The sequence below is a fragment of the Physeter macrocephalus genome, chromosome 21 (assembly GCF_002837175.3).
Source record: "Physeter macrocephalus isolate SW-GA chromosome 21, ASM283717v5, whole genome shotgun sequence".
NCBI lineage: Eukaryota > Metazoa > Chordata > Mammalia > Artiodactyla > Physeteridae > Physeter > Physeter macrocephalus.
The window spans coordinates 106,930,290-106,951,940 of NC_041234.1; the positions used below are offsets into that span (position 1 = coordinate 106,930,290).

The following is a 21,651-nucleotide window of genomic DNA, read 5'->3' on the forward strand; positions in this document are numbered from 1 at the left end:
TGGTATACCTCTCCATCTGTTTGTATCATCTTTCATTTCTTTCATCAGTGTCTTATAATTTTCTGCATACAGGTCTTTTGTCTCCTTAGGTAGGTTTATTCCTAGGTATTTTATTCTTTTTGTTGCATCCACTCAGAATAGTTCTTCCACCCCAGGTACCTGGGGGAGATGGTGAGTACCACTTGGCTGCGTAGCCCAGTGGAACGATTCCTCCACAAGGCAAAGCTGTGGGGGATGGGTGCAGTTCCTAGCTCAAACTCCATGGCCTCCCACTGAACTTAACAAGTTTCTGTAGATTTTCTTGAATAAATGCTTCTCAATCTGCTGTAAGATCTCCCATCAATCTCCAGACACTTTGAATGATTGTCTGCTAATTTTGGCCAACACAATACATCTCTCTCTTGGTGAACTTTTCCCCAAGCCTGTCCTTACAACACTATCCTGAAAGGCCTGCCTCTCCTTATCAGTGTTTTTTAAGTATGCATAAAGGTTTTCCTCACAGAATTTCAGTTTATACACACCTTGTCAGGCATAGCTCTACTGCATAAAGTGGGTTCCTCCCATCCTGAAGAGTTGGAAATTGAGATGCATCCATTCCAGTGCCCTGCAAAAGAGCCAGCGAAGAGCCTTGAGGCAGTGAACTTGAGTCTTGTCTTTTTGCAGAAGATGTAAATTCGAGATCCTTGCCAAGGAATATCTAGAGGAATTCGAAAAGCAAGCACAACTCTGATGATTTCTAGATATTAAATCATGAGTCAGGGCAAGAGGGAGTGTTGCAGCTTGAAGTGAGTGGGCAGCAAGACAGAGAGGTCTGTGTTTCCTGCTGGCCTCCCTCCTTCTGAGTGACACATTTTTCTTAGACATGCTAATAGAATTTTCTCTGTGGAAGAAAAAGTTAACAAACACAACCATAACAGCAACAAAAGCATTGCATTGGGTTGGGATTTTTAGAAAATTAACTGTCAGAAGTCACTTTATTTAAAAAAATCTGCAGAGAAACAGAGCAGTTAGAGGGTGACTGTAAGGTATATAACTGAAAAATAAACTTTCACATTTATTAGCTTTGGAGGAATCCTTCTCTTCTCCTTGTGAGGTAGGAGCTTAATGAAAAATGAGTAGAGTTAAGGAAAGAAAAATGCATTCATGTTGAAACAATTTTTCTTTAGCTTTCGATCTTCCTGACAAGTATGAGATATCTTGGTTGGAGAAAACTCATCAGTTCCCCACTTAAATCCTCAATTCACATAACTGCTTAATTTCACAGTTAGAAAAAGTACACTTATTTCAAAGTTCTGTAGATATGGAGGATGCATCACGCTCTGAAGTTGGCTAGAACTTTTCACAAAACTGTCTTCTGTCTGTGTTCATCCCACCATCAGGGCAGGAGAGTGTGTGATTGAGAGAGAACAGTGTAATTCACAGGATGTTAGGGAGAAGGCCTGCAAAGTATAGCTGTTCCAACCCCCAACACCATGGAGAAAAGAGACAAAGGCACAGACACTGTAGTAGGAAGTGATATTGAAGAACACTAGCTTTGGAATCAAGCAGGCCTGAATTAAACTCTGGGTTAGAACCTCTGTGTCTTAATTTCTTAATCTGTATAAAGGGGATAATATTAGTACCCTCCACACAGGGTTAGTGTGATGAGTAGATTAAAAAAATGTACATGTAATGCCCTGCTATGGTATCTCATCTCCAAAGCAGCCGCCATCAATTCATTCCCTCCTTGTCAACTGGGAGTTGAATCAAGGCTAGCCTGTGACTGCTTAGCCCAATAGAATTGGGCCGTAGTGATACTATGCCCGTTATGGGACTAACTTTTTTTTTTTTTTTTTTTTTTTGTGGTATGCGGGCCTCCCTCTGTTGTGGCCTCTCCCGCTGCGGAGCACAGGCTCCGGACGCGCAGGCTCATTGGCCATGGCTCACGGGCCCAGCCGCTCCGCGGCATGTGGGATCCTCCCAGACCGGGGCGCGAACCCGGTTCCCCTGCATCGGCAGGCGGACGCGCAACCACTGCGCCACCAGGGAAGCCCGGGACTAACTTTTAAGGAGACTGGAAGCTTCCACTTCCTTTCTCTTCATACGCTCTCATTTGAGATTCTTCCTCTCAGAAACCAGACACCATGCTATAAGTAGTCCAAACAGTTGTGTGCTGGAAAATGTTTAACAGCCAGCTCTACAGAAAAAAGGTAATAATTTGTAGTATATGCTGATTTCCTTGGTGTAATACTCCTCCCAAGGCTGAACACAGACTACAACATGTAGCACTGAACATAAAGTTGGTAAGAGATGCACGGATACAGTAGATATAAACAGTCACAAGAGCATAGATTATTAAAATGTAGTAAAATAATTTGGAAGTGATGAGTTCTGAGTACCAGCATTATTTTTAATATAATTTATTTAATTATAAGTTTATATAATTTAACTTTTAATAATGGCTCACAAAATTCCTGAAAGTGTAATAAGAGTTGGTTCTCAAGTGTTGATACAAGCTGGCTCCAGTACACCATAAACTGGATCCAGTGTACCACTTAGCCTAAGCCAGTGAGAGAGGCCATGTGTAAGGAGGAGCCTCACCTGACTCAAGGGACCCCCAAATGACAACAACCCCAACAGACCAGTCCATGGTAGCATCAACTGTGAGCCATGTGAGGGAGCCATCTTGGACTTCCAGCCCAGCCTAGCCTTCAGATGACTCCAGTCCCAGCTGCCATCTGACTGCACCTGCATGAGAGACTCCAAATGAGAAGTGCTCAGCTGAGGTCAGCGACACAAAGAACCATGAGAGATAACAACAAATTGTCGTCTTAAGTCATTAAGTTTTGGGGTTTTTTGTTATGCAGCGGTAGATAACTAGAAGACTGGCTTATGGAAATTGCTCAATAAATAACAGATGTCACTGGTTTTTTTTTTCTTTTTTTGGCTTCGCAAGCGTATGGGATCTTAGTTCCTGGACCAGAGATCAAACCCGCGCCTCCTGCAGTGGAAGTGCGGAGTCTTAACAACTGGAGTGCCAGGAAAGTCCCAGATGTTATTGTTTTGATTGTTGTAATTACTGGCAGATTAATTTTAACTGTTTCAAGCAATGGAGATTATTTATTCTACAGCTAATAAGGGAGGATTCCTTTTGTTGCTTTTGCTTGGGGACTTAGAATTTTTACACGATGAGTGTAATTTGTCCTGGATTTTACTTAAAAACCATACCACTCCCGATGAAAAGTCTGTAGTTACTTTCCACAATATAGTTAGTCTTCCACTGGCCTGTTGTTTACTTTCATTCTGCCATAGCAGGGACTGCATGAAGTGAAGTCACATCACTGAAGCCCAAAGAATAATGACCCAGGTAGGCAGCTCTGGCTATCCCATTTACAACAAAGCCTGAACAATCTAATAAGAGCAGTAGAAAGATCTGTGAATGAGCATATGCTCTATTTTTCTTTCATCCCTAGTCTTATTGTTTTCTCAGTTTCTTTAACTGACGAGAAGATAGATGTAACAGGGACAAATTATTAATTTTGAAGTAATTTCAACTTATTCAATCTTCTCCCTTCCTTCCATCTCGGAGAGAACTCTGCTGCCTCAGTTCCTATGTAAGCCACTGTTGGGCAGATTGGGGTTATGATTAAGGAGGGAAAATTGAGGGGATCTCAGTGAAGATTGCTTAATTTACATTGACAAGGACAGAGAGTTATTTGTAAGGATGGGGGCAATAAAGCAAGAAATGAGAGGAAAAGGGGAGGAAGTAAAAAAATAGCCTGTGTGGGCTATGTTGGGGATAAAGTTGTGGAAGGCTTGGGGTAGGAGAGAGAGATTTGGGGAGATGCTGACAACTGTGGAGGACATTGAAAGAGAGGGAGAAACAGAGAGAGAAAGAGTTGGTTATTTGTAATGTAACTTGGGTTAAGTGTGTTATGAGTGTAATCTCTCTGAAATTTTTCTCAATAGAATGTATTTTTCAATTCTTTTCCATTATATATTAAAAATTTTTTTTAATGAATTTATTTTATTTTATTTATTTTTGGCTGCGTTGGGTCTTCCTTGCTGCGCGCGGGCTTTCTCTAGTTGCGGTGAGCGGGGGCTACTCTTCGTTGCGGTGCACGGGCTTCTCATTGCGGTGGCTTCTCGTTGCGGAGCACGGGCTCTAGGTGCGCGGGCTTCAGCAGTTGTGGCGCACGGGCTCAGTAGTTGTGGTGCACGGGCTTAATTTCTCTGCAGCATGTGGGATCTTCCTGGACCAGGGCTTGAAGCCATGTCCCCTGCATTGGCAGGCGGATTCTTTTTTTTTTTTTTTTTTTTTTTTTGAGTTATTTTTAGTATTCAGGATTTCTTTTATAAATTTTATTTATTTTTGGCTGTGCTGGGTCTTCGTTTCTGTGCGAGGGCTTTCTCTAGTTGCGGCGAGCGGGGGCCACTCTTCATCGCAGTGCGCTGGCCTCTCACTGTCACAGCCTCTCTTGTGGCAGGCAGATGCTTAACCACTGTGCCACCAGGGAAGCCCTTCCATTATATTTTGATTACTGGACTTGAATGTGAGTGTTTTAAGCTAGGAGGGCACCACAAGGGAGCCCAGCTTTATATAGTTATACCGAACTAAAATCTAATTTTGCCTAGTTTTGTATTTCTTTAATGAAGCTCTTTAACAGTGGGTGATGATCCAATCAAAAATCTATTTTAAAAAAGCATTTATGAGATATAAAGACATTTGAACACTGAATATTTGATGATGTTGAATATTATTGTTAACTTTTAAAAGAAATGATACTGGTATTGTGGTTTTGACAAACAAGGGTCCTTTGGTTTAGAGATGCATACTGAAGTATTCATGGATGAAATGATATGATGTCTGGGTGGTGCTTTAAAATAATCTGGGGTTGAGGGAAGGTAGGTGGGATTGTAGATAAAATAAAATTAGCTCTTCCTTGACCCTTGTCAATGAAGCTACGTGATTCATGAGACACATGGGGATTCTTTATACTATTCTCTCTACTTTTGCGCATATTTTAAAATTTCCATAATAAAAGCGAAGAAAAAAGTAGATGAGTTCATATCTATTGTTCTCACTCTCTAGAAAAATCTAAGTCGCTTTTTATTGTTATGTGGTCCATATTTGCTTTTGTTCTGTGTGTTGCTGGTTTTTGACAGAAAAACATAATCATCATCCTTGATTATGAAAACACAGACTGAGTGTGATATTTGAGTACAGGTGGGATCTACTTAACTCAATCCAATACTCAAAAGTCTTAACTTAATTAGACTCTAATTGCAAGATAATCTTTAGTGACAAGAAAGGTTTCCCTGGGGGAGTATTTAAAAAAGGATTTAATGAATAAAAATTTGACTTATGTGCTACTTTCTGGGACTCCATCGATTGTAGAAATTAAGGTCCAGCGTTTCGTTTTGCAAATTTTGTTAACTTGGTATATATTTCCATTTCACTGCCTTTACTTTTTAAAGGGAAAGAAGCAGAACAGAATGGCCCAAAACTAGGTAATGCAGGTCTTACGTTTCAATTTTCTTTCCCCAGAGAATGCGAACAATGTTGCAGAGCACATTTTAAATTTAATCAATGAATCAACTCTTCTGGATGAAGAAGAAACATAGATTATTGTTTTGAAAGTGTCCGATATTTCACAATGTGAATAAGTGTGAAGCTAACCCAGACTATATTACAAATAATTAATTCTGCTTTGGGAAAGCAAAACAATTCAGCATCTGATCTGCAGGAAGTAAGCAATGAATAAGTACTAATACTTTGGTAAAATAAGTTTTCAAAATATTTAAAATATTAATTCCTTTGCATACAGTCATCACCAATTTTAAAGGTTAGGTAGCTATGCACTGAAAGCTCAGTTGGTATAATACAATGGGGTCACCCTCCTGGAATCCCAATTGTGAAAGAATGCATTCAAATTCTAACTGAACCTTAATGATAGCAACTTTCCAAATAAATAGTTACCTCAAACCAAACATCCAATCTATTTCCCCTTCCTGGTGCTCCCCCAATGTTCCCCATTTCTATAAAATGCATCCACCCAATGCTCAAGCAAAAAACTTGAGAAGGACACTAGTTACCTCCGTGTACCTCACAGCCAATCAATAACCAAGTCTTGTACGAGGCACTGGACATGATTTTTTTTAATCCCTTAGATATTCCTGGAATCCATCTACATCTCTCCGTCGCCACCACAACCACCCTATTCCTAGCTCCATTTCTCTCAGCTGACCTTCTACAATAACCTCTTAACTGGTCTCCCAGCCTCTGCTCTTGCCTCTCTATGGTCTATCTTCTACAAAGTCACCAGAATGATATTTTATTGCATATATCAGATCATGTCATTCTCTTGCTTTTGAAACCACTCAGTGACTTTCTGCTACATATAGACTAAAATCCAAATTTCTTGGCCTATGAAGCCCTACAGGATCTGGCTTTACATATAACAATTTCATTTAAACTTTAAAACAGTCTTTTGAGATGGGAGCTCATATTATTGACTTTGCAGGTGAGGAGACTGAAGCTCGATGAGGTCATTTGATTTGCCCACACAGTTAGAAATTAGAGGAGCTAAGCTTTAGACTTCAGCTGCTCTGGCTCCAAAGTGTGTGCTCTTATCTACTAATTTCTTTTTTTTTTTTTTTTTTGCCTTTAACAAACCCCTTTATTTCACTTTTTTTATTGGGATATAGTTGTTTTATGAGACACAGACGTAGAGAACAAACGTATGGACACCAAGGAGGGAAAGGGGGTGTGGGATGAATTGGGAGATTGGGATTGACATATGTACACTAATATGTATAAAATAGATAACTAATGAGAATCTGCTGTATAGCACAGGGAACTCCACTTCGCTGTACAGTAGAAACTATCTACTAATTTCTAAGCAATACAAATATAGTGATTAAAACTCAAATAAAAGTCTTACATTGAGGAAATCTTGGAAGGAGGATGGGTTTTACATGAAAGAGTTAGGGATGCTCTTCTCTATCTGTCTGTCCTTGCAGAATTCTGATGATAATTGAGCGTGCTGGTCACAAGATGGAGTTTCACGGGAGGACAGCAAATCTGACGGTGGCCAAGCTGGCTTTGGCTTTCCTGCGGGTGGACCACACATTTGAAGGCATGACCTTCAGCATTCACTCCTACAAAGAAAGCACAGACCCTGAGGTGAGTGCAGCTCAGGGTATTGAGAGCCAATCAAACAAGCACTGCTCCAAGTGTCCGTTCATTTACTCCTTGGAAGGAGACGGGGTACTTTTTTAACCTTCAGGGAATCTTATAAAATACAAATATCCCAGGGGAGATTCATATATAACCCTTAGTAGGCCAACATCTTGGTTGGAATGGTGTCCATGAACTGTACTGTGATACTACCTTTGGCCCTGTGGCCCCAAATCATCTCAAATGTCAGTTTATCATTAGCTGCCATTTATGGAGCACTTACTATTTGTTGGGCATTGTGCTACTATTTTATCTGTACAGATGAGGAAACAGAGAAGTTAAATAACTTGCCCAAAGACACACAGCCTAATGGCTGAGCCAGGAGTCAAATTTATGTCTGTCTGGCTTTAAAGTCTGGGCCCTTTCCCCTACTCCACACTACCGCAGCCTTTGGCCACCAACCCATGTTCAGAACAATTTGGGAGAGCAGCATTTTTAAATTTATAGTTAAAAAATTATAAAATTTACATACGGGGAAATGCATAAATTTGAAGTATACATTCTCTGATTTTTGACAAATATGTACATCTGTGTAACTCAAACCCCTATCAAGATATAGAACATTACTATCATCCCTGAAAGTCCCCTTGTGCCCATTCCCAGTCAATCCCTGCAACTGCTACTTCCATTGCCAGCCACTGTTCTGATATTTTTTTTAACCATAGTTTTGCCTGCTCTAGAACTTTCTATAAATGAATCATATAATATATACTGTCTTGTATAAGGCTTCTTCCAGGTACTATAATGGGATTTTTTTTTTGAGATTCATTCTTTTGTTTCCATAGTTTATTCTTTTTATTGCTGAATAATATTGCATTGTATGGATATACCACAGATTGTTTGGATTGTTACTAGTTTGGGGCTATTATGTTTAGGGCTTCATTGAAGATTCATGGAAAAGTCTTTGTGTGGACATATGTTTTCATATATCTTGAGTAAATACCTAGAAATGGAATTGCTGGCTCATAAGATGTATGTTTAAATTTGTAAGAACCTACCATACCATTTTCTAAAGTGGTTAATGATGTGGAGTGATTTTTCATTTTTGTATTGGCGTTTTGTATATCTTCTTTGGTGAAGTATCTGTTAAAATCTTTTGCCCATTTTTCAATTGGGTTGTTTGTCTTCTTATTGAGTTGTAAGTACATTTTGCAAGTTCTGGATACAAGTCAGATATACATTTTGAAAATATTTTCTTTGTGGCTTACTTATTCATTTCTTCAGTGCTGTCTTTTGATGAGTATAAGTTTTAATTTTGATGAGGTATAATTTATCAGAATTTTTCTTTTATGAATAACAATATATGACTTGTTTAAGAAATCTTTGCCTACCGGCAGCTCAGGAAAATATTCTCCTATGCTTCCCTTTAAAAGATCTATGGTTTTAGTTTTTATGTTTAGGACTATAATCCTAATTAATCAAATTTAATTTTGTGTATGGTGTGGTGTATGGTTTGGAGTTAGTTTTGTCCCATATAGATATCCAGTTATTCTAGCATCATTTATTGAAGACTTTTCTTTCCCCATTGGCTTGCTTTGGCACCTTTGACAAAATATCAAATACTCATGTAAATGTAAGTTTACTTCTGAGCTTTCTATTAGGTTCCATTAATTTTTTTGTATTGGGTTGGCCAAAATGTTCATTTGTTCTTTTCCGTAAGATGGCTCTAGTAGCACCTAACTGTCTTTAACTTCATTCAAAACAATGTTGTTAGATTGTGCTGTGACAGCTGTCATATCGGCGTGCATTAAAAAAAAAATCAAAATTGGTGAAATTTTGTGAAGCCATTTTTTAAAATAAATTTATTTATTTATTATTTATTTTTGGCTGTGTTGGGTCTTCCTTGTTGCACACAGGCTTTCTCTAGTTGTGGCGAGCAGGGGCTACTCTTCTTTGCGGTGTGCGGGCTTCTCACTGTGGTGGCTTCTCTTGTTGCGGAGCATGGGCTCTAGGCACTCGGACTTCAGTGGTTGTGGCACGTGGGCTCAGTAGTTGTGGCACGTGGGCTCAGTAGTTGTGGCTCACGACCTCTAGAGTGTAGGCTCAGTAGTTGTGGCGCACAGGCTTAGTTGCTCCACAACATGTGGGATCTTCCCGGACCAGGGCTTGAACCCGTGTCCTCTGCATTGGCAGGCAGATTCTTAACCACTGCGCCACCAGGGAAGTCCCTGTGAAGCCATTTTAATATTGAAGATGGAAGAAAAAAAGCAACATTTTAAGCATATTATGCTTTATCATTTCAAGAAAGGTAAAAACGCAACTGAAATGCAAAAAAAGATCTGTGCAGTGTATGGAGAAGGTGCTGTGACTGATTGAACGTGTCAAAAGTGGTTTGTGAAGTTTTGTGTTGGAGATTTCTCGCTGGACGATGCTCCACAGTCAGGTAGACCAGTTGAAGTTGATAGAGATCAAATCGAGACATTAATTGAGAACAATCAACGTTATACCACGCGGGAGATAGCCGACATACTCAAAATACCCAAATCAAGTGTTGAAAATCATTTGCACCAGCTTGGTTATGTGAATCGCTTTGATGTTTGGGTTCCACATAAGTTAAGCGAAAAAAACCTTGACCGCATTTCCGCATGCAATTCTTTACTGAAATGTAATGAAAACGTTCCGTTTTTAAAACAAATTGTGCCGGGCAATGAAAAGTGGATACTGTACAGTAATGTGGAACGGAAGAGATCGTGGGGCAAGCGACATGAACCACCACCAACCACACCAAAGGCCGGTCTCCATCCAAAGAAGGTGATGTTCTGTATATGGTGGGATTGGAAGGGAGTCCTCTATTATCAGCTCCTTCCGGAAAACCAAACGATTAATTCCAACAACTACTGCTCCCAACTAGACCAACTGAAAGCAGCACTCAACGAAAAGGATCCAGAATTAGTCAACAGAAAATGCATAATCTTCCATCAGGATAACGCAAGACCGCATGTTTCTTTGATGACCAGGCAAAAACTGTTACAGCTTGCCTGGGAAGTTCTGATTCATCCGCCGTATTCACCAGACATTGCCCCTTCGGAGTTCCATTTATTTTGGTCTTTACAAAATTCTCTTAATGGAAAAAATTTCAATTCCCTGGAAGACTGTAAAAGGCACCTGGAACAGGACTTTGCTGAAAAAGACAGAAAGTTTTGGGAAGATGGAATTATGAAGTTGCCTGAAAAATGTCAGGAGGTAGTGGAACAAAACAGTGAATATGTTGTTCAGTAAAGTTCTTGGTGAAAATGAAAAATGTGTCTTTTTTTTCTACTTTAAAACCGAAGGAAACTTTTGGCCAACCCAATAGATTCTTATGCCATTATCACACTATCTTTATTCCTGTAGTCTTGAAGCCAGGTAGTGTGATTCCTTCAACTTTGTTCTTTCTCAAGATTGCTGTGGTTATTCTAGGCCTTTTGCATGTCCATGTGAATTTTCAAATGTGCTTATCAATTTGTACAAAAAACTTGCCGAGATTTATTGGGATTGAGTTGAAGCTATTGATCAATTTTGGGAGAATTGATTTCTTAGTAATAGTGAGTCTTGTAACATTTATCCAGGAACATTTATTCAGGTTTATTTTAGTTTCTCTCAGCAATGTTTTGTAGTTTTAAGTGGAGAGGTATTGCATGTCTTCTGTTAAATTTATTCTGAATATTTTATGCTTTTTGATGCTGCTGCAGATGGAGTTGTTTTTAAATTTAATTTTCCAATTATTTGCTGCAAGCATTTGAAAATAAAATTGATATGCTGTATGTATATCTATCACCTATCTCTATCTATCTATCTATCTATCTATCATCTATCTGGCATCTATCTATCCATCTATCATCTATCTAAATTTTGCATCCTATGAATTAGCTAAACTCACCTATTAGTAGTAGTAGTTGTTTAAGAGATCCCTTAGGCCTTTCTGTGTAATGCCATCTGACAATGGAGACAGTTTAATGTCTTCCTTATTGATTTTTATTCCTTTTATTCCTCTTTTTGACCTTATTTTGATTTTAGTACTTGCAATAAAATGTTGAATAAAATAGTTAAAGTAGACGTCCTTGTCTTGTTCTTGATATCAGGAGAAAAGTGTTCACTATTTTGCCATTACTGTAATATTAGCCATGGTTTTGTTTTGCTGTGTTTTTTAGATGCCCTTTATTTGATTGAGGAAGTTACCTTCTGTTCCTAGTTTGCTGAAAAATTTTATTGTGAATGGTTGTTGAATTTTGTTAAATGCTTTTTCTATATCTCTTGAAATAATCATTTGGCGTTTCTCCTTTATCTTCTAATATGGTGAATTAATTAATTTTAGGATGTTAAACCAATCTTGTATTCCTGGAAGAAACCCTACTGGTCATGATGTATTATCATTTTTACATATTGGTATTTTCAACTTGCTAATGTTTTAAGTATTTTTGCAATTATATTCATGAAGGATGTTGCTCTGAAATTTTTTTTTTCTAATTGCTTTATCAGGCTTTAGATTGGGGTTTTGTCTACTTTACAAAACTCTTTCAGAAAGAGTTTGTGTAACATTGGTGTTATTTCTTCATTAAACGCTCGATAGGGTTCACTAGGAAACTCTCTGGTTCTGGAATTTCTTTATGGGAAGTATTTTGATAACAAATCCAATTTATTTAATGGACATGGAGCCATTCCGATGTTCTATTCATCTTGTGTCTGTTTTGGTTAGTTACATTTTTCTAAGAATTTATTTCAGTTAGCTTATAAAGTTTATTGGCAAAAGTTGTTCATAACATTCCCAAATTTCTTTTTTTTAACATCTTTATTGGAGTATAATTGCTTTACAATGGTGTGTTAGTTTCTGCTTTATAACAAAGTGAATCAGCTATACATATACATTTTTTTTTTTTTTTAGATTCCATATATATGTGTTAGCATACGGTATTTGTTTTTCTCTTTCTGACTTACTTCACTCTGTATGACAGACTCTAGATCCATCCACCTCACTACAAATAACTCAATTTCGTTTCTTTTCATGGCTGAGTAATATTCCATTGTATATATGTGCCACATCTTCTTTATCCATTCATCTGTCAATGGACACTTAGGTTGGGAAGCGCAGAGTCTTAACCACTAGACCACCAGGGAAGTCCCCTGCCCCACTTTTTAAGAAAAGCATTGCTCAATAAACTGTGAGACAAGTGCCTAATGACATTTTAAAAAATTAATTAGTTTATTTATTTTGGCTGTGCCGGGTCTTAGTTGCGGCATGTGGGATTTCCCCAACCAGGGATTGAACCCAGGTCCCCTGCATTGGGAGTGCGAAGTCTTACACGCTGGACCACCAGGGAAGTCATCTTAATGTTATTGTGTTGGGTTCTTTTCTGTTATTTTTTTCCCCACTCTCAGAACTGTATGGGAGAAAGTGGCCTGCTTTTGAAGACTGGCCTTTATTTCTGAGAATAATGACAAATCACCTTATTTGTCATTCCTCTTTCCACCTCTGTGAATACCCAGGTGGAAGCAGATCAAAGACAGAGAAGCAAGGATAGGTTGAGAAAGGAAAAGGGGTGTGTGTGTGTGTGTGTGTGTGTGCCTGGGTCTGTGTGCCCCCGGGTCACATCCTGGCCTGTGATCTGAGTGTACGCGTGTGTGTAAAAGGTGTCGCATAGCTGGTGGAGCTAGTTCCCACCCTTCAGCCCTCCGTGTGATCATCCGGGGCTGAGGCTGGGGGTAGGGCGGGAGGTGGGCAAGATTTCAAGCTGATGGGTGATGACTCCAGTTTTCATTTCCTGGCTTTTCTTGGCAGATTTCCCTAGACGAAGTCCCTCTGGGGAGGGTTTTGGCCTCCATATACTTACCTAAATCACTGAGGGAGAGAATTCCTCTTAGCAACTTACACACCATCTTATTTAATTTTTTTGGCCAAACTTCACTCTTTAAGGTAAGTTCTTGCCTCTGGTAACTGTCATGAACTGCCATATGGTGACTCACTGTAATTAGGAACTCTTGCTATTTCCATGATGTTCTGTTTATTTTCGAATATGCTCTCTGATTTATTCCACAAGACTCCCAGCACAACCCCTGGCTCTCAACATGAATCAATGTCTACTTTACTACTTTTTTTTTTTTTTTTTTGCGGTACGCGGGTCTCTCACTGCTGTGGCCTCTCCCGTTGCGGAGCACAGGCTCCGGATGCGCAGGCTCGGCGGCCATGGCTCACGGGCCCAGCCGCTCCGCGGCATGTGGGATCTTCCCGGACCGGGGCGCGAACCCGTGTCCCCTGCATCGGCAGGCGGACTCTCAACCACTGCGCCACCAGGGAAGCCCTCAATGTCTACTTTAATGATGTCTCCCAGTTTTTCATTTTCACAGCTTCTCAGCTTTGGAAGGGACCTTAAGGATTATCTGGTAACCAAACGGAGGCCTCAAGATGTTTCAAAACCAGAAAAGAACAGCAAGTTCTCCTGATGAAATGCCATTTCGGCTTGTCGGTGCTTCCCTCCCAAATCTCCCCTGGCTCCGCAAAGCCAACATGCCCATCTCTTGGGCCAATTTATTTGAAGCTGAGTTGTATCCAGCAGGCTCTTGACTACAGACATTGTTGCTCTTTCCTACCACCTCCACAGAACCTTCTCTAAGGGCTACAGTCCTCACCCGTATTAAAACAGAGAGGCAGTACGATGTGGAGGTTAACGACATGGACCCTGGGGCCTGAAGCAGAATTTAAAGGTGGCTATGCCACTGTCTACCCGTGTGAACTTGTGGGCAAGTTTCTCGAGCCCCAGTGCCTTTGTTTCCTCCTATGTAAAACAGGGGAACAGTAGTACCTCACTGGGCTGTTGAAGGGTTAAAAGAGTTAATACATATAAAATGCTTAGAATATTGCCTGGCACATAATTAACACCATATAAGTGTTTGCATTGATTTTATTATTTGCCTATTTTGGGTCTCTGCCTAACAAAAAGCCCATTTCTTCAGCCTGCTCTGTCTCATCTTGCTGTTGAGAAGACAGCAGTGTTTGCATGACTTTTTTTTGTTTTTGTTTGCTTTTAAAATTTATTTATTTTATTTATTTACTTTTGGCTGCATTGGGTCTATGTTGCTGTGCGCAGGCTTTCTCTAGTTGTGACGAGCGAGGGCTACTCTTCTTTGCGGCACGCAGGCTTCTCATTGCGGTGGCTTCTCTTGCTGCGGAGCACAGCCTCTAGGAGTGCGGGCTTCAGTAGCTGTGGCTCACGGGCTCCAGACCGCAGGCTCAGGAGTTGTGGCGCACGGGCTTAGTTGCTCCGCGGCATGTGGGATCTTCCCGGACCAGGGCTCGAACCCGTGTCCCCTGCGTTGGCAGGCGGATTCTTGACCACTGCGCCACCAGGGAAGCTCCTGCATGACGTTGTTGATGATCGCTATTAATGGTTATTATTTACACTTAATATCTCATCTACTTCTCACAAGAAACCAAGACTCAAAGAGTGCTGTGATCTGAATGTTTGTGTCCCCTCAAAATTCGTGTGTTGAAATCCTAACCCCCAAGGTGTTGGTATTAGCAAGTGGGTCGTTTGGGCGGTGATTAGGTCATGAGTCTGGGGCCCTCATGAATGGGAATTATGCCCTTATAAAAGAGGCCCCAGAGAGCACCCTTACCCTTTCCACCATGTGAGGACACAGCAAGAAGGTGCCATCTATCAACCAGAAAGCAAGCCTTCACTAGAACCCAACCATGTAGGCATCTTGATCTTGGACTTTCAGCCTCCAGAACTGTGAGAAATAAATTTCTGTTGTTTATAAGCCACTTAATCTGGACTTTGTTATAGCAGCCCTAACAGACTAAGACAGAGAAGTTAAGTAGTTTTGTCCAAGGTCACACAGCTAGGAAGTGGCATAGCTAGGAATCAAACCCAGGATGTCTGACTCCAAAGTTCAAGTATTTAAGTGCTTCATACATTAATACCTGGGTGTGTTTGCATTTTCTAAGGATGCTATCCAAAGAAATGAATTTCTAATGATCAAATTTTCACAGAGTTATTTTGGGGGAGGTTGTACTGAGCCAGCTTAAACATACCACGTACCAACTCAAATATAACATATTATCTCTAGCTATGTCTGTATGATGCTCAGTTCTCCTGGAATTCTGTAACTGCTCCCCCTCTATCTAAATTCTATTTGTTCCTGTGGGCTTAGCTCAAATTCCACCCAGGAAGTTTGCCTGGAGTTCATGAGTCCCTGCTCTCCTCCTCACCCCCCTGCTTGTATTCTTGTCTTACACCTCTGCCTAGCTTCTAGATTGGTGTTCCCAAGGAGGTTGTGGCATACGTCATGGCTCAGGCATGTTTTATTTTCATGGCACCTAGCACAAGGCTAGGTACCCAACAGGTTTTCAGTAGCTATATATTTATTAGACCTTTTCTTAATGGAAATAATAGGTTGGACCCAGGACAGGCCAGTTAATGAACAAATAATTTTAATAAAAATTAAGAATGTGGTTCATAGCACTCAGACCCTTTTGGTAAGCTTGTAATTTCTCTGTATCATCTCAGATGCCATTATTTTAGTCTTAGTTTCTCTTCTTTCTTCAGAGAGCTGTGCTTGTGTTGTAGAATAAAAGATAAACCTGTTTTGCATAGATTTCACACCTAATAAGTCATTTTTATTCACTAACACCTTCCACTGAAAGAGATTAAAGATCTTGGCCAAAATTAGCCTTCAGACGTCATAGTGCTAGATGAAGGAGGATTAGAAGTAGCCTACCATCAATTTCAGAACCGGAAGGGTCCTTATAATTCATCATGTCCCATCTCCTCATTTTACCAGTGAGGATATTGAGACCCAGAGAGGAGAAGGGACCTGCTGGAGGTGACACAATTTATTCATTTATTCACCCAGTTATCTGCTGGAGGTGACACAATTTATTCAATATTCACCCAGTTATTTATTCAGTTAGGAAATAGTTATTAAATTCCTACTATGCGTCTTGTGCGGTGTTGGATGGCGGGGGGGAGGTTCTCACATGGAAGGGAGTGACCTGAGGCTGGGACCTGGGCTACCGTTTTGGGGGAGTAAGCACTTACAAGAGATGCCACCGTTTAACTACATCCCATCCCCACCCCCAAGTTCTGAGTCTCACAGCCCTGCTTTCACACTGCTTCTTCTAACATCTTTTAATCAAAATCTTAACTGTCATTACAGCATACTGCCTTAAAGATCGCTGATAAGACACCACTCCTGGAAAACACATGCCTCCTCTTCCACCCCTCCACTAGTGGGCAGCCCTCAGGGAGAGGGACAAAGCACGAGGCAAGTACAATATGGCGCAGGGGCTCTGGAAGCACGGGGATGGCACCTACCCCCGTGTGGGAGCTCAGGAAAGGCCAACTGTAGAAGAGGCAGCAGCTGAGACCCAAGGTTGAGTACCAGCTAGAAGATGAAAAAGGGTGAGGACAAGGAGGGAGGAGTGTTTCAGGCAGAGGACACTGCTTCTGTAAAGGTTCAGAAGTGAAATAGGTACAGCTGGAGCCTAGAACCAGAAGGTGGAAGAGTGGGCAATGGTTTACTTCCTTTCCCTGCACAGCTGCCATTTTGTAAGTCAAGGAAATAAAGCCAGACAGCAGGTTAATTCAGCCCTGGGTCACAGCGTGTTTCTCCAACTTTGGCCTTTTCACTATAGAAAGCTACAGCTCTTAGACTAAGTTGGGAGGGTTGTTAGATATCGTTTGGTCCACCTGCCTTCATGTCACCAATGTCCCAGAAAAGGGAAGGGACTATTGAGGAACAAGAGGGCCTGGGCTAGGACTTGGTCTTTTGACTGTCGGCCAGGGCCCGTTCCACCGTATCTTGCTGCAGACCCTCCTCTACATCAGACCAGCCCAGAGGAATTCCTCTGGGAAGGGAGCACTGAACCATCGGGCTGGCTTTGGAAGAACAGAGCTGGTCAGGAACAGGAAGTAGCTTCCTAGGGGAGCCCAAGGCTGTGTTGATAGTTCCTCATTTCTCAGTGGCTGCAGGAATCAGAAATTTGAGAGCTTGGCATCTTCTAAGAGTGCCCAGAGGGCTCCTCAAGGGACATCTGGTCTCCACTCCTCTAGGCTTTCTTGGCAAGTACTCAGAGGTTTTGCTTCCTCTTCCTCCTGTCCTGCACCTGCCCCATCGCTCGTCTCTTCAGGTGTGCCCCAGAAATGGCACCCTCCCAGCTGCCTTGGCCTGTGCCACTTTGGCCCTGTTAATTAGCAAGCTCTGCATCTCAATGGCTACATTCTATTTTGTTTCCTTTGTACCCTGCCCTATCATTCACCAGCTCTGTGACTTTATTCAAGTTTTTGAGCCTCCCCAAGCCCCAGTTTATCTGAAAAAATGCCTAGGTTGTTCCAGTGAAGACTGAAGATAGGGCATGTGGGAAACACTCGACAAAGTAACTGGCTCACCGTGGGTACAAGATAAAATCCCTGCTGTGTGCTAGGCCGTGCGGGGGACACCAGGACACACAATGCCTATGTTCAGAGTTCATGGTGTCCTAGGGAGAAGACTTGTTCCAAGCTGGATGGTAATCAGCCCGCTTCCATTGCCAGTGAGGATGGAACAGGAAGAGGTTTGTAACTAACCCGTGATGGGTTTATGTTCCTTGTAAGGAGGGACTCCCTCAAAGTAAGTAAGGACGGGTGAGGGTTAGAACTGGGATAAGCTGTGCAATGTCAGGGCCCGGAGAGTTATCTAGTAGGCAATAGTTTCACTTTGTTGCTAGTGCAGTACTGAGTAGCAGGTGCAAAACCAAAGTTTGTTGGATAGCTCTTTGGATATATGGCTGGATTAATGAAATGGTCTGCTGGGTATAATTTAGACCTGATGTGAAGACAGGAGATGAGCTAAGTTACCTCTAAAACTTCCTTCTTAGCTTGTGACTTTATTTTCCACATTTCTGTACCTAATGCTATGCAGTACTTCAGAATTTTAGACTGGTGATTAACATGCCAGAAATTAGAAAGGTAGGACCTGAACTCCTCTTCCTTATATGTTTCATCTGCAGACAAAAACGTCGCTAAAGCCTTAACCACCTATGTTGTGAGTGCCAGCATTTCAGGTACATCAGATACATCCATTCAAAACTTGGCCGACCCAGTGGTTATTACTCTGCAGCATGTTGAAGGGAACCGGGTAACATATCCATTTTCATCTCAGAATAAAAAAGCCTCAGAACCCCTCCCTGATTCTCCTATTAAAAATAATTTGCTACCTGGGACTTCCCTGGTGGTCAAGTGGTTAAGACTCCACGCTCCCAATGAAGGGGGCCCGGGTTCGATCCCTGGTCAGGGAACTAGATCCCACACGCATGCCGCAACTAAGAGCCCGTGTGCCACAAATAAGACCCTACGCAGACAAATAAATATTGAAAAAAAAAATTGGCTACTTAACAGATGTGATTCCAAGATGTAATGAAAATTGTCCCATTCCAGGTAGCAGAGGTGTATTGTAATTGGGGCCTTCTGGAAATAATGCCTTAGCCTAAAGGGGTAAGTAATAGTGGGTTTCTAGCGCAATGGCAGATTGGCAGGGGGTGACTTGGAGGCAGGTGGATCTTTTGGTTGTCCCATCACTCTAAACGATATTTAATTCCATTTATTTTTGAGGGAGGCAAACCACTTAATTCAAAATAATGGAACATTTTTATCCTTTGATTTTCCATGAAGAGCATTAAAATAGGTATTAATTATCACCAAAGGATTAAAACCATAGTCATATGGCATAACATAAAGAATATATTACTAAACGATCAAATTTAGCCGTGGTATAAGAATGAACTACTATTCCATTCTTTGACGTTAATGTATGTCCAGTGTGGAGTCTTAATAGCTTCCTTCATTGCCAAAGTAAAAGACCATATGGTACAGCATATTTTTCATAGATCTTAATTCTAGAAGGGAAGAGGAAGAGTAGGAGAGGGAACTTAAAAAGAAATAGATACCAAATGAAACATGTTTACTGGGTAAGATCTCTTAATTCTGGCTGGGGCCACAGCTCTCCAAGCGTCCCCCATAACCAATTTCTCATTGCCTTCCAATTCCTTGGAGATTTGCAAGAGTGTTTCAGGAATGTTCACTAGGCCTAATGATAGGCGGCTCAACCTTGTATCCATAAGGCTTGACCTCAGCTGTGAGCCCCAAATTCCACAGTTCCACAAGAAACACCCACCGCACATCAGACCTGCACTGACCATCTACAGTCTCCTCCTGGACTTTGCACCAGGAGGACGTGGCAAATTCTTACGTTACCAAATGCTTTAAAGGACACATACCAGATCACCACGCAGCAGTAACATACTATTTTCTCACTTGTAAACCCCAAGATTCTTGGGGTTCGTTTTAAAACCAACTCACAAATGGTCCGTGTGTGTGTGTGTGTGTGTGTGTGTGCGTGTGTGTGTGTCTAGTGTTTGAGAAAACATTGAGAAGAAAACATTTGTGTGTAGTTGTCATTGTATGGTAACGATCACAAGGAAAGGTATTTACCTCTGATTTTTCTTTTTTCTAGAATTATGATCAAGTTCACTGTGCCTTTTGGGACTTTGGGAATAACAGTAAGTATTTTTCTTAGCAAACTTTGGCTTTGGTTCTCAATGAGACTTTGACCCTGACCATGTTGCTATCTGGCAGTTACATGGGAGCGAGTTGTACTGAAGTTACTGTCTTATCAGACCCTACAGGGAACTCTAAATGACCAAGATACAAATATGAGTTTCATATCTAATTAGGGCATGGGAGTTTTTGTAAAACTTTCTTTTTGAGAAGAGACTTATTTTGGAGATCAGGAAAAAAAAATCACATAACTCAGCAAGCTGGAAGAAAGAAAGTTGCAAGACCCAGTGCAAAGCAGTCTTGAGCTGTTTGAAGAAAGCTGAGGGAGGAAGATCTGGCTCTTTATCTGTCTTTCCCATTAGACTTGCCACGTTTTTCCTTCTTCTCTTCTACATTGACTGTGTGACCTTGGGTGGTCCATTTACTCTCTAGTGGCTTCAATCATTTTATCTTTTCATGAAGGGAATAAGACTTTCTAGTTGGTCTCGAAGGGCCCTTCCTGCTTGGCTGGGTATGAGTCTTGGGGGACCATAAGAGAAGGGGTCGTGGAAATAATGCCATTTGCAGCAACATGGATGGACCTAGAGATTGTCACACTGAGTGAAGTAAGTCAGACAGAGAAAGACAAATACCATATGATATCGCTTATATGTGGACTCTAAAAAAAATGGTACAAATGAACTTATTTACGAAACAGAAATAGAGTCACGGATGTGAAAAATTGGTTTTTTTACATGGTTACCCGGGGGGAAAGGGGGGAGGGATAAATTGGGAGACTGGGATTGACATATACACACCACTATATATAAAATAGATAACCAACAAGGATAGCACAGGGAACTCTACTGAATATTCTGTAATAACCTATATGGGAAAAGAATCGAAAAAAAGTGGTTATATGTATATGTATAACTGATTCACTTTGCTGTACACCTGAAACTAACACAATGTTGTAAATCAACAACACTCCAATAAAAATTTTTTTAAAAAAAGAGAAGGGGTCGTGGAAGGGAATTGCTGAATGTGTTCCTCTTAAGCTTGTCATTGCCATTGGAATCTCCAGGGATATCGCCAAATCTCAGAGAATTCCCACACGGAAGCAATTGTCCCTGGAATGCCAGGAGTGGCTCTGGGACCAGTCGTTCCACCTGTGGAAGCTCTGCCTGGGACTTCTCCTTTTTTTAGTATCCTCAGAGTTCTGGGGGAAAAAGGGGGAAATTCTCTTCCCATTCGACTCCCTGGCATGTGGAGTACTACTGCTTTCCTACAACAGAGATAGCGCTGTCCTTTTCTGGTCCCCTCCAAGTCGCCCAGGATAAGATTCCTGTAAAATGATAGGCTTTGTTCCCCACAGCCTCAGTAAGTTGATCTGTGTGTTCATAATGCCTCTTGCTGGGCTCCTCCCAGGTCATCTTTGACCCCTACCCCTCTGTCCATGGATCCAGAACTTCTGGAATCTATTGTCATTATCCTGGATGGACAAATTTTGACCACACTTAGCTGCCTGCCCTAGGATAACCCCTCTGGTCTAGTACTACTCTGGAGGTTTTACTCTAAACCCGGTCTAGTATGCAAGCTCTACAGCTTCTCGAGGTATGTGGGTTAGTTCTAGAACCCTGAATATGCTTAGGAGTGAGAAACTAGGCAGGTGGCAAATAGACCAGAGGCTTTAATCGGCCCTAAGGAGTTGCAGACCATCATCTGGCTTAAATGCAAAGCACTTGAGATTATTTGAATTCTGGGTTGAGCCGGCTGTTTCAGATGTTTATTCCAGTCCCACCAAGGAGGCCCACGTGTCAGCCTATATTCCATAGCTCATGCCCTTCAAAAAGTTCTAGATCTACCTGTTTCCCCTTTGTGCTCCTTGAAAAAAGAGTCCTTACTCTGTCATTCCAGCACGGTGGTAGAACTGTTGTTCATCAC

The 21,651-nt window shown here is 41.3% G+C and overlaps 1 protein-coding gene across 1 annotated transcript in view; it reads left to right on the plus strand.

Annotated features, from left to right (window-relative positions):
- ADGRG4 (adhesion G protein-coupled receptor G4) overlaps positions 1-21,651 on the plus strand; it is a 115,534-nt gene that overhangs the window by 41,407 nt on the left and 52,476 nt on the right. The window contains 6 exon segments of the mRNA XM_028482340.1: positions 5,528-5,638; positions 5,641-5,758; positions 7,003-7,165; positions 12,975-13,113; positions 18,183-18,310; positions 19,685-19,730. Of these exon segments, the coding sequence (XP_028338141.1) occupies positions 5,528-5,638; positions 5,641-5,758; positions 7,003-7,165; positions 12,975-13,113; positions 18,183-18,310; positions 19,685-19,730 (705 nt within the window).